This window comes from Excalfactoria chinensis, chromosome 6, assembly GCF_039878825.1.
Source record: "Excalfactoria chinensis isolate bCotChi1 chromosome 6, bCotChi1.hap2, whole genome shotgun sequence".
Taxonomy (NCBI): Eukaryota; Metazoa; Chordata; class Aves; order Galliformes; family Phasianidae; genus Excalfactoria; species Excalfactoria chinensis.
Window position 1 is genome coordinate 12,553,841 of NC_092830.1, and position 14,229 is coordinate 12,568,069.

The window sequence follows — 14,229 nt, forward strand, 5'->3', positions numbered from 1 at the left end:
ACAGCAGCCAGAGCAAGTGACTGGGTGGGGGAATGCTTGTTTCCGAGCTAGTGCTGGCAACTATCAGCCACAGAAGTACAACACCAGAATCCACACCAACCCATGCTTAACACAGTTTCCAAATGTTTCTGTCTGCTTATGAAAGATGAATCCAGCTAGGCCAATTGCAAACAACATTAAATTCCTCTGCTCATCCTTATGTGATACTAACTCTTGATGACTGTGCAGAAACAGCTTTTAAAAGCATCTGTTCGCTCTAATGCTCTCCATACTACAAGGTCTTTCCAATAACATTCATAAATTGAACACATAAATAGTTGTTTAAAATTAAATCCTTAATGCATCTTTAGTCAAATAGAAGAATTTTAATGTCAAGATTTAAATCCAGACTTTGCCTATGACTATGAAAAACAGAAGTAATGCCATCATAGAGAACAGAACTTCCAAAGTTCCTGTGCCCTGTACAAAACCAGTATTAAGAAAAGCAGCTTATTTTAAGACACTAAAATATTTTGAGCAGTTTTCCATTCTCCCTCTAATTAAGACGGAGGCAGAATAAAATAAAACAACAAAAAGCTTTTGTTAAAATTTCACCTTGCTGAGGACAAAAGCCCCCCAGAACGTTGCTAAAGGACTGCAGGGAACGGAACAATCGTACAACGAGTCACGCTTTTCCTAAAGAAAAACAACATCCTTTTTACCTATATGTCCACCAGTTCAGTGCAATAGAAGGAACTTACATCTGCTGCTAAGAAACCTAACACCCTTGCAAAAAAATTCAGTGACTGGAAATTTCACTGCAGCATTTCCCACTGACGCTGTACCTACAGAGCTTTTTGCACACAGACAGCTTAGAGCCCAAATGTATGTGTCTTAAAGCACAAATAACCTCCCTCATAATACTAATGAAGAACAAACACAAATGCCTAAACACAAGCAAACAAAAAATCCTGCATATGATCATTTTTACCTTATTGATGGAAACTGTCAATGCTGGCTCCACTTTAGCCTCAATTTCTTCTGGTGAGTAATAACAGAAGAGCTTCCCACCTCTCAGTACGCAATACAGCCTCCTCCAGCTGGTTAGATTTCCTATCTTTTGCTAAAGGGAAGAAGTAGTCAGAAACTGCCAGACACAAACTACAAATTAAGAGCACACTGTGAGGTACACCCCAATCAGCCCGCGTGATCAAAACTTATCACACCGAATTAATTCGTTCCTAAAAGAAAGACCTTCTGTTGCAGAACACTTCAGAATCAGTGGTTTTTGAAACGTTACCCATCCTTTTAAATGCCTTTTGGCATTTTACAGACTTCCCAGATTCTTTGTCTCATGACACAATGCAGAATCTGCCGTTCCATGCAGAACAAAGCATAGGACTGGTGTCCACAATAAGGAAAAAAAACCACTTAGCTACATTAATTATACAACAGAAGAAATAATACGAATATCTAACACTGGAAGCATGTGGTACATTCAAAGATATTTGTCTAAAATCTCCATATTCTCAAAATAATTTTCTGAACAGCATTCATAAATACATTCTAGTTTCACAAGACCAGAGCCCACAGAGTGGTACTCCTGCATGGTGGCCCCGGGCCCTCCAGCCCTGTTCTCACCTTCTAGTTTGCTTAGTTGTGCAATGAATCATAACAGAGAAGTAAACCAAGTTCACAGCAATCGCTTTTGGAGGGATGAGTTTAACTGCTGCTCCCCAGTCAGCTCATCACCATGCTGTGACAGTGAGTGGTGTGTATGAGGGTAGCCAAGAGACCATTAGGACTGCTGCTGTTAAGTACCAGGCTAAACAGATTCTGAAACAAGTCAACTTGTATCTAGAAGCCCAAATAGTTTTATTGATAAGCGCCCCAAGGAAACATTTATCGATTGATTCTTAGCCACTGGAGATACTGCTTGTAAACAGTAACTATGAGATCTCCTCCCTCACTCTAGGCAGAACAGGTAAGAAAAAAACACACTAGGAAAAATAATGTTTTAACAGTGGCCTGTTGGTGACTACTGCCAGAAAAGCATCTGGACACAAGCAAGACTTTTTTGTACCTGTTGATTCAGAAATCCTGCCATCATATCCCTCACCATGCAGGAAGGCTGAGCAACTAAACGGCAGCACATGTTTCCATACAGAGGGAGCCAGAAAGAAGATTCCTCTGGGGGAAACGACCGGACAGGAAAAAAGAAATAGAAGTTTAACAAGAAATAAAGCAGAGTTCTGAATATTTCCCATAAATACAGCTTAGCTTTTAATACTCTTCTTTATTTTCAGATCATGATTATGAGTAAGCATTCATTCCATGTAAAGGAAGAGATCTCATTCTATTGTTAAAGTAAAACAATTCTCGGTCTTCAGTAAGTTTTTTGATAAAAATCATCAGAAGTTCTAAAAGAATTTGAGGAAAACCAGAAATACTGCTCTGCTACAAGTTGTTCTTACAGGAAAAAACAACCACCTCTACATCTCGCTTCACAGCTAAAACCACTTTGGAAGATCTTTGATCATTTTGGCGACCTCACCAAGTTGGATCCCTGAGCCCTTCCCATCACGGCACCACTTCCCACATGTAGACAATTTGCTTCAGATTGGTTTTTGAGACTAAAATTTGTACCCATCTTGTCTTGCACTCCAAAAAAGTATTCATCATTCCAAGGAATTGGCAAAAACCTGCTCAGCTCTGCCATGTAAAAAACATACTCTGCTGTAATTAGAAGCAGGTAACGCAACACTCCATTGACATCACTGACATCACTCTGCCTTCAGTCATCGATTAGAAATGCTTGTAATGGACTAAAATATCCAGGTATGTCATTTCACACCAGAGTGAGATATGCAAATGAATGAAAGAAAACAAGAATTTGAAGTAAAAATAGTATCAAAGATACACGGAATTATTCTAACCTGTTGAGAAACAAATGCCCCATAAATCTTCAAATCTGTGCATCCTGGTCAAATACTACTACCTGCAACCTGTGCTGTCCCAGAGCTGGAATACAGCGATCGAGGCAAATTGCAGACACACATTTCTGTCCTGTGTCTAGCTCAAATGAAGTTTTGTTTTGGTTGTTTTTAATGCATTTCTGTTCTGACTACAGAGGAAAAAACTGTTCTTTGCTCCAATACCCTCCCTTAGTTGTAAGAAAGGGGGAAATCATTTGTATATATGGGTACAACTCACTTAAGATCAAGATGCAAATAACAGAACAAACTCCCAAATGAATTAAATTTTCATCTGGACTTGAAATTGTACTCAACTGATAGTTTATTCAGCTGTGTATAGATGCTTGTTTTAGAACAGTTAAATATTTTATTGAAGTTGTTCTGTATTAAGTATCAAGAAAAATAATCTCTTTAAGCTCTTCAGTTTACAAGAGAAATGCAAAATGTTACTGGGTTTTTATTTCCTTAAATTGGTACCATATGTACTTACCATTTCCTGTAATGGTGAGGTTGTGGGTCCTGAAACCATCCTCGGCACTCTCCAGCCCCAAAGTGGTATATGCTAGCAAACTGTACTTTGCTCCACTAAATGTGAAAGAAAAGGCACGTTTTATGTCATTTCTGCTCGTATTGTGCAGACAGTAATTAGAAGGAGCCTAGGGATGCCCAAGATAACACATCTGCTTACAGGAACATGCCAAGATGCAAGGCAGCAGCTGCCAGTGGCCACAGGCTGCCACCCCCAGCCCCTTCCCACAGAGCTGCCCCAGCAGCATGCTCAGCCATTCCGACATCCTCACTTCCTGCCTCCACCCTGAGCAGCACCTCCGCTTCCCTCCCACCCCACGGCTTCCAGACCTCCACCATGCAGCCCCTTCAGCTCAGTCCCTCCAGCTATCTATCAGCCACTGGCAAATCCAGACACAAGGCCTGTGCTTTCCAAGCCTCCTGCAGCCCAAGGTCACTAACAGCATCTCTGTTCTCCACTCGGACACCAAGTAACTTGAGATAGGTTTGCAGCTTTCAAGCTTAGGCCTAACTCAAATACTATAGGCAACAGAACAACAGATGATGAAGTTGATCTGAAAACACAAGTTTTAAAATTAAAATCTTTATACTGCTTTTTTAGGTTGCTCTGTTCTTTTGCTTTGACTGTGTAGGCTTCATTAAAGTTGGGTATACACACACACACTTATATAGAATAGCATCCAATAGTTTGTTTCACGTAGAAAAAGAAATCTGTGTAGAAACTGTAGGACAGCCAGTGCAGCAGCACAAAGGACTCTTTCACTTATTGTGCTTACAGGTATCACAGTGTTATATCTTTGGTTTAGATTTTGCCTAGAGGGGAAAAAAAACTGGAAAAAAAAAATAAAAAAATCACATTTGCAATTCAGCACAGTGCACGTGGAATGCAGCTCTTGGAATAAACTGGTATAAATTTGGTACATGTTTAACCTTTTTCCCCAAATACTCTTAAGACAAAGTAACAGATTTACAGTCTAGCAATGCAGTAAGAATTCCACCTGGCTAATGGCAGTTTAAACAAAGTTCACACGAAAACAAACCACTTAAGAGTCACTAATTGCTTTCTCTGACAGAGTCAAGCATAAAATCCTTTAAAAACCTTCTGTGCTGCACAAGATACCTTAGTGCTATAAAAGATGGTAAGACACTGAATTGACATCACTAGAAAATAAATACTCATACTTTCCAAGTGTTAATTTTCCTAATAGCAGAGAGGGCACACAGCTCTAAAATCAGATGCCTACCCAGCCCTGACCCTAATGAAAGAGAGGAGACAGAAGGTTAGCAGGGAGGTCTGTTACACATCTCATTCAAAGCAATACATAGAAAACTAAATATGATATAGCACTCTGGGCAAAGAACCACCTCTATAAAACATTCAGAGAGGAATCTGAACAAAAACTCATCAACATTTGTATATATTCCCTGTAGACCGTTCCCTAACAAAAGATTCCCCGCTGATTATGTTTTGCTATTCAGTTAAGCATTACCGCTCCATTTAAATGGTACAAAGTAGTTCAGTTTCTTCTCACGGATAAAACTTCTGTGCTGATTTAGTTATTTTTTCTAAAGCATGACTAATTACCACAACAACCCTGCCAAGAAAACAGCTACTTCACTTTTAAAATATGCTTCCCAGTAATATTTTCTTTCTGAACCAGAACAGTCATCCCTTTCAGCCAACTTCAATATAATTCAGAAAAGTTATCTGCAACTATATCTAATATTTAACAAGCTAATCAGGATTATTGAGTGTGCTTTGCCCGTACATGTGACAGAATTAGCTGACTGCCTTAAATGGCAGCTCCTCTGAATAGCAAAGAACAACCTGCCCACTGCGTCTCATACAGCATGGAGAAGGCTCACAGTTGGATGTGTTGCCCATCGAGTGGCAGAAGCACTGGCAGTGGAATGCAGACACTGGGGGGAAAATGTAACTATTGCACCTCTCCTATCAACGCATACTGGATTCACACAGCTCAGATCCCAGAACCTCTTCCTGAACATTAATGTTAGAAACCCCTATCTTATTTCACTCATCCAGATGCACAGAGTGGAGGCTGTGCAAGTCAAAAACACTTAATATGCTCAGCTTCCAGTTGCACCTTATATAATAAAAGGTAAAAACAAAAATCATCATCTGGTCCTAAAAAGAACCCAGCAATAAAAAGGCCATTAGGTTAGAATATGTACTTCTAGCAAAATATCAATGTGTATTTCCAAACATAGGATACAGAAGCCATATCTCCAGCTCAGTAGAGAGCAAGCACATGAAAAGCAGCAGCAGCAGGTCCCCATGTAGGCCAGTACTGCCAGCTAACAGAACGCACACGTCTCCAAAGCGCAACTTGTGAAGATCAGCACTATACCTGCACCAAACGTCAATGCAATAATAATAACAACAGGAAAAATGAAGTGGGCAAAAGACTGCATAAAAAATGAAAACAGATAATTAGGAGCAGACAGTATCAGTACAGCTGATGTGAAGAAATAAAGCAACCATTCAAAACAGTTTGTCATCGAGCTTTTACGAGAAGTTATGAGGCTGAAAGGGAGCCTTCTAACTTCTAAGCTAGGAAGTTTGGCACGGGAGGATCACAGAATAACTGGAAAAGAGACAACTTCATCCCACGTGCACTCTGAGAGGAAAACAGACGAAACAAATGAAATGTACAGAGGAAAAGTGTTCATAAAATACAGCGAGTTCCCTTTTTATTGTTGTGGTTTCATTTCACAGACTGGACTGGCATCATTCTTTAAGAACACTTGAAAGATGCAATCTCCTCACCTCTAAGGGTTACGTTACCAAGGTCTTCATAATATAAATCTCAAGGGGAGGAGGTATTTAAAAAGAAAAAAAAAAAGAGAACTTGTGTTCTGCCTGTAGTAAGACATTTGTTCCCAATAGTCTTTTTTAATCACCTAGCAAAGCCATTAGTAAACACATCACTGGTGATTCAATTTTGGTAAGGAAAGAACAGTTATGGTGAGGTGATGACTTACGGTAAGGGGAAAAAAAGATGGCAGAAAGTAAAATACCAAAAATTACAGCTGAGAAGCCCAAAGCAAAATCCAAGTGAGGGACAATAGTGAGGACTGCCTACTCATTCTTCTTCCTTAAAAGACAGATGGTCTATATTCAAGTGAGCATGGCCAGCACATAAGCCTGTGCTTATATCTGAAGCCAACCATACCTGATGGCAGCACGTCATCAGCCAACCAGAGCTTGAGGGAAGCACATCCACCTGACATGATTCACCTTGAAAAACACTGTCATTAGGTGAAAGGTACTCCACAGTTAGCAGTAAAATTGCTTTGCTCTGTGGCTAAGACGTCTTGGATGTGTATTTTTCATTGAAACACCAGTGTCAGTATATAGCAAAATGAGCTCAACAAAGATAAACCGTGATTTAATGCTTCCTTTTATAATCCAGGCAAACAGACACACAAAACAAGACTAAGGCTTTTCTCAGAACGTGGCAAAAATGACACATGGATGCTCTGCTGCTGAGGCATCAGGAAAAAAGAAGGAAAGCAATATCTTGTAAAATTTACTTTCTAAAAAAAATAAAACAAACAAAAAAATCTATTGTGCAGTAGGTACAATGCAGGTACTTGGACTGCTTAAACCACAATGAAATTAAAATAGTTGGGGAATATCAGTAGGCTTCACTTCATTAAAAACATGAGCAAGACTTAAGATCATTTTTTAAAAGGAAACATAGGTGAATTACTGAGAAGAGCATTTATTACTATGAAGACAGAAAATGATAAGTCATTTCAAAACGTTCTGTGCTGAAGCCAATTAAGGAAACTCCTGTTAAACAGCAAGTAATTGTAAAATGCCCCAGCCAGTCCAGAGACCTGCTGAAAAGCCAGAAAACAGAACAGAGCCCACATACACAGCACAACAGCCCTACCACCTTCCTTAGGGGAGAGGCTGTAAGAGAGGCTTCCCCTGCCCACACACCTGTTTGTTACTTCACAGAACCCACCTTTTAGAAACCGCCACCATTCTGAAAAGCAACACTGTCTAGGGGCAAAACTGACACATGTAGTGAGTGGGGTAAGGGAAAGAGGAGAAGTAGATGGAGGGCCACAGACACATCACACAGGCCTGATTTTCTCCAGAGATCAAACTGAAGTATTCCCAAGTTTGCAGATAACAGTGGATTTACCAACTGCACAGAAGAAAGATAAAGTCTGCTCATGTGTTCAAAGATCAGAACTGGGCCCCAAGGCTGAGCTACATAGCTGGAATTCACATCTACTTCCTCATTTCCTATTTAAAATGTAAATTCTTTTCCACCTGGTTAGGTACATTAATAATCACGTTCTTGGCAATTTTCCAAATATTGACAACATATTTGGTCTATTTCTATTAAAAAGTACAATAAAACCAGAATACCCATATGTGCGTCTTACTGGATGACTGGGTCAGAGAGCAAAATGGAGTCAGTGCCATCTTCTTGCAGCGTGGCTTTGAGTTTCTTCCCTGTAGCTTTGCTGAGGGATGTTTTAAGCTTCTTTACTAGTTTCTTAGGGGTGTTTGCTATGTATAAAGACTCTTCTGTACAGCAACTGTACACTTCAACCTTCACCTGGAAATCTGGTCCTGCTTCATCACTGAAAGGGGAAGGGAGAAAGTTTCAAAGCATTTGTTAGTGAATTGAGCACCTAGCCAAGGAATGCTGTTGCTACAATCTATTTATTAAATAACATGTACTGCTAGTAGAGGGAAGGAATTACATCAGATTCAGGGAAAGACATACATTAAAACAGAATTAAAGACTAGAGTACACAGTGGTAATTCAGCGTTGAAGTCATGAGATGGATGTTATAATTAAACCATAAACAACTGCAAACAGGAAATTCAACGTTTAGGTTAAAAACTGGAGAAAAAACCCACACCACTCATGGAAATACACAGGCAAGACATACAAGCACACTTCAATCTGCCCTCTACTGTTACTCAGAAATAACACAACTAAAAACCTATCATGCCTATGATCCCAAATCAGATTGAACTGTCATACGCACCCCCTTTGTATCAGTAGAAGAAAAATCCTACCTCACTCACAAGCGACAAATTTGTCATTCACAATATCTATCTGCTGCTGCGTTCTGCCCACACCCTGTTGTCTCTTTTCAGTTCTACCAGCTCTCAACGTTCTTGAGCTGAGTCATCAAACTAGCAGCCTAACCTCATCTTTCTGGTACAAATCCTTCACTACATATTCATAAGGAAATTATCCCAAAGGCTTTTAAAGAATTTCTTCTTTATCTCTGGGCGCACAAGGGAATTTTGAGAGCTTTTTTTGCATTATTTTACAGAAAATCATTATGGTAAATTCTCCAAGAACAGATGTATCTTTCAAGAAGCAGATTTATATCCCTGCCCTTACTCTGAGCTTGAGCAAGTGTTAAGGAAGAAAGCTTGATTTACAGATCCATGCTCTCTCAATTACTCACTTTTTAAGATCTCGATTTAAAGTTTTCAGTAGTTCTAGATTTCCAGTCTTCCTCAGGAGACAATCTAAATTGCTAATATAAAAAATAAAGCCACACACACACACACCCCAACCAACACAACCCTCACAGAAATCATAAAGTGTCTCTCATGACTCTTAAAAACGTATAAAGCAACAGAAAAGTATATGTGAACACATTTCTATTCTTTTCTAGGTTATATTTAAAGATAATTTCCTGTCTAGTATTCTTCAACTATGAGGGTTGTAGCTGCAGCACATGCTCATATGAGCGTAACAGAACATGAGGCGTGGAAAATAAATGTCTGATTTCAAGAGAACAGTGACTCTGTGGAACATCAAAAGAGACCACAGCCTGCTCTGCAGAATAATAGTTAAAACACTGGGTGGAATACCCATGCCTACAGAAGGGCATTTTTACAGGGCTTCCAGTTTTTAGCATTGGTGTAATTTTGTCCTTGAGTTACAAGCTGATCTCCTTATTTAAAGAAAAATGTTTGAGCATGGCAAAAAAAAAACTGAAAGAAATAAAGTTAAATGATGTAAATGATGTATCTACCATCATGATTAATGTGTACATAAAAAAATATAGCTTTCCAGAGAGAGGGGTCCACCCACCAACCACTGAATCAAGAGAAATGCTACAGATTCCTTTGCCCACAGAAAAATGTAGAGGACCTCAGCCAATCATATTCATAATCACACCCACTTTCAAAAGAAAACAGGGATGTTTGTACTTCATTCAACACAAACAGGTTATACTCACAATATGGTTACGTTTTCAAAACAGATATCTGTTATTGCTTTATCCACAATTGCCACCTCTGTATCAAAAACTTCAGCTCCCATTCTGAACAAACAAAACACTGCATAGCGCTGTGATTCTGGGGAGAGCCAAAGAAATGCTTTATTAGCACACTGCACATCACAATACTAAATGCTCCTGTAAACAACATAGAAGGATTGGTAATTTGATCCTCTAAGGCACTGCCCTCAAATTACTCCCACCCTAAATTTGACATTGTAGGATTTTATGACAGCTGAACTTCCCAAGCTAGAGCTATATAGGTTCAACATTCACATACCCACTCCTGCTCAACGTTTTGGGTTATTTCTGCAAGATAACCCGCAGCAGTTTGTGCTAACAATGTCAGAAATGTTAGTAGAAATGTAATTTTGTTTAATAAAATTGATTTAAGGCAAACAGAGAATTGATCCAACATCTATATCATTTTATGAATGGACTATATGGGATTAGACCATTTTGCCAGCCTCAGCCCCTCTGACCCTATTGAAAATCAAAGTGAAATCAATGCCAGGTGACAGCTGGAACAGATTTAGGGTTAATCTCCATGACATAGCAAAATGCATGTACTTGAAGACTATCCAATAATCCATTCAAAAGCAATAGAGAACTTTCATTTAAATTTCTCACTAGAAACAGCCTTCAATATTACTCTCCTGAGCACAGATGAGAGAAAGAACATCATGTTTAATTGGAATTTTCTCAGCTATTTAGTTAATGTTATCCTTACTCTTTCTCTGGAGGTTCACCTCTGGAAAGGCGAGATTTTAAACATACAGCCACATGACTGGGGAACTTTCTCAACTTGCTACAATCGACAGCTTCGAGTTAAGAGCCAGCATGCAACACAGTAAAACAGATGAAGAAAACAGATTTAGATTGGTATGAAAACTGGATGGAGAAGTCCAGTTTATAGGCTTTACTAATTACTTATCATAGCAGTTCAATAGATCTTACATACTTTCCTTATTGTTGAAGTGCTCAGAGTCTTTCCACATTAATGGTATTCGAATGTCTAAAGGGGGAAAAAAACAAAGAAATTAAGTTATAAGTAATATTGTGCTACAGAGTTCAAAATTAAATATAAAGTTATTTTCTTTTCACGCTGTTCTGGAGGCAATAGGGCCATCCACCCAACAACAATAGAACTATTTCAGTTTTATTATCAGTGTCAAATTCATCAATTAGTCCTATTTGAAGAGTCATTTGCTTTTATAAATGGTATCAGAATAAAGATTTCTTTAAATCTCATTTGACAGGACCCAAGAGTAACATTTCAGAGTGGCACAGTTATGAGAGGTATTTTAGTCCATGATTATGCAAAGACATAAGCTGAAACTCTGCTCGTCTGGTGCTGGAAACCACTCATCCAACTGCAAGAAGAGAAACTTCCTGTTTGAATGGAAAGATTGAGATGCTTGTATTGCAGACGCCGAAGTCCCGTTTTACTAACCACAGAGAGAATCAAGTAATCAAGTTCCTTGTTAGAATTGGCTTATTTGACATAAGAAGACTGCAGTTTGTCTGCTTACATAAAAAATATCTTTCTACATCAGGACCACAGTAGAGGGGCAATTACGGAACGATTAATTTAAGTCATCTGACATTTTAACATTAGGAAAGTATCTTCTTCAATGAACTTTCCCATTTACCTACCCACTCCTGTACAATACTGAGTTATATTCTTCTCCAGCTTTGAGGGCACAAGTTTAGATAAAGTTCCTTACCAGTCCATTCTTGAAAGATAAATGCAGTGAGGGCTCAATAAATCCAAAGCTGGTTCTCAAATACACAGTGCTGTATAAAAGCACATGCAATATATTAAATGACACAGGATGGCAGCAGTGAACAGCAATACCTCAGCCGTCCACCGATAAAAATCTTTAATATTGTTATGCGGGAGCTTTGCTGACTCCTGTGTTTATCTTCACAGAAGGCAAATGGAAAAATCCACGTACGGTATGCAAAACAGTACTGCTATTTTGGCAACAGATTATTTGTCAGGTATTCCTGCAGGATTTCATGCACTCAACTAGTTGACCTACGTAAAGCTACATAAATACAGTTCTTGCAAACTCATCTAATTCTGGAAACATTCACAAGATCTAATGACTTCTCAACAACGAATTGTTGGTATGTAAGCATTAGACTGCCACAACTTCCTATAAGCAAAACAAAACCCCAACAAAACGCATCACCCTGTTCTGAAACTGCCTTTCTAAAGATGCATTTGCATAGCAAGCATTTTTTAAAGCCTTTAAATATTTTTAGAATAGGGAAGTAGATAAAAAATGCTTTCCTTAAAGCAGATGCAGAAGTCTCTCAAACTCCACATAGACATATGTAGATGTAATAAATATAAATGTACGTCATGGAAAGAAGTTCACGTACTGAACTTTTCTTTCCTAAAACATAAAAGGCATAAATGTGCCACTAAAGAACTGCAATAAAACTGCAATAAAAACCTTTTTGCATCCTTGTTTATAGCAAACCTCAAACAACCATTTTAAGGCACTTGATAGTCCTTGTGAACAATTAGAGCAATAGAGTAAACACTACTTTTTTATGCTGCACTCAATATAATATAATACTATATATAATATAATACTAACTGAAAAATCTACACCTTAGTGGAAAAAAAAAAATCACCAGCACGTAGGTAGACAATTGCATCTACGAGTTGCAGGTGATGCTTGTAAATCAGTTTTCAATTCATTCTTGGACTGAAAAAGCTGCAGTTTATCAAAAACAACGATCAATTTTCACACTTCTTAATTTCAGTTACAATTAGCTGTAAAGCCCCGTGGATTAAAATTGGATAACATTCAAGCACTACAGTTAATCACTCTTAAAGACAATGATTCCTTTCGACATTCATTAGAACTCCATGGAATAACTTTAAATTACGATTATGCTTTTTGATCAATGTTGAATTGCCTTTTGACTAAGTAAATGATTGGTAAAACACAAACGTCATAATTTATTCACAGGCATGGGAAATAAGGATGAAAATGTTACTACTGGGGATGTATCCCACTTACTATCAGACATACTGGTAGCTGCTTCCTGTAGAGTACACTCACTCCTCAGTGCTCTTGCAAAGCTGCTCCTGACTTTCGGTGTTAGCCACATGATCACTTCTCACTTTGGTAACAGCCTAAGCTTCTGGCCTATACTAACCATGTGACAATAATATACACAGATGGATTACTTTCCTCTAAAAGAAAAATCTATTCTTTATCATCAATTCTTAAATTACATGTCCAGACACATTATTACCACTATCTCCTCATCTCCAACCTCTCCCAGCCAATTCAGTCCTGACACCTTGCAATTCAAGCGATTTGTGCTCACAACTGCTCTCTCAGCAAGACAGGCACAGAAACACGCGTGCCTTCTGAACATGCTGGGCAGCTCCAATTGCAAAGCCATGGAGGGCCACAACACACAAGAGAAGCGCAGTCTTTTCCCAAATAATGGGAAAGACAGGGCATGATGAATTGTGGCACGCTACAGATGTGAGCACACTGCAGCTGTTGAAGCAGACAGGACCTGAGCTGTCATGCTCACCAGACACAAGACGATGGGCCATAATACAATGCAGGGAGGAAGCAGGGAGGTGTGTGTGTGTCATGCCAGGATCTCCCAACTGGAAATCTTGCCCAGAGTCTCCTGCCCTTGCTAAATGCACATTTCCTTCTCACATACCCTAGTTCTCTGCTTTCCAGACATGGAATAGAAACCAAGGAGTTAACAGATGATCTCTAAAAGACATAAAACTCTAAGTAGAGACCACTTAGGCTTTTCTGCTGTAAGATGTACCTGACCAGGGTCCATGGCACGTAAAGAGGGATGAGGCATGGCAGCATCCCAGCACTCACAGACTCAAGCTCAGAAAAAGGTAGCTGATTCTTCACCACGATCCATGCCATATTCCTCAGGATCATAATCTCCAATTTGAGGATATAATATGACCATCATATTAGTAACACAACAAAATTATTAAAAGATCACAGATAACAGCAAGTATCCTCTTGTACCATCAAAACTAGCCAAATATTTCACTTCCAAACAATTATGCAATTCTGATGTTCTGAAGATAACAGAATTGTATTATCTTAAAAGCCTTCACAGCAGATGACTCTACAAATCCAGTGACAGGTACAACCACAGACAGAAAGGCAGACAGATGCCTTCATCCAGCTACCATACGGAAGACAGATAGATCTACACTCTGCAACAGCTGTGTTGGCAGAAAACATTACTGTACCACGTGATTATCATTCTTCTTCCACTAGAGGTTACCTTTCTTAAAGATATGTCAAAACATGCAGAATTAACTTAAAGAATTTGAAGCAGGGAGCCCTTCTACACTGCTTTATCTTCAGTGCAGCAGGTCACAGAGCATGGACAGATCTACTAGCCAAGCTACAAGAGCAAATGTAATGAGTAA

General features: G+C 39.0%; 1 protein-coding gene across 7 annotated transcripts in view; it reads right to left on the reverse strand.

The window, feature by feature from the left end:
* RTKN2 (rhotekin 2) overlaps positions 1 to 14,229 on the reverse strand; it is a 119,823-nt gene that overhangs the window by 17,842 nt on the left and 87,752 nt on the right. For all 7 annotated transcript variants that reach the window (XM_072340134.1, XM_072340135.1, XM_072340128.1 and 4 more), the window contains 6 exons: positions 10,738 to 10,791; positions 9,738 to 9,855; positions 7,908 to 8,108; positions 3,445 to 3,539; positions 2,063 to 2,169; positions 971 to 1,102 (listed from right to left, as the gene is read on the reverse strand). In XM_072340134.1, coding sequence (XP_072196235.1) covers positions 971 to 1,102; positions 2,063 to 2,169; positions 3,445 to 3,539; positions 7,908 to 8,108; positions 9,738 to 9,855; positions 10,738 to 10,791 — 707 coding nt within the window. The remainder of the gene's footprint in view (positions 1 to 970; positions 1,103 to 2,062; positions 2,170 to 3,444; positions 3,540 to 7,907; positions 8,109 to 9,737; positions 9,856 to 10,737; positions 10,792 to 14,229) is intronic.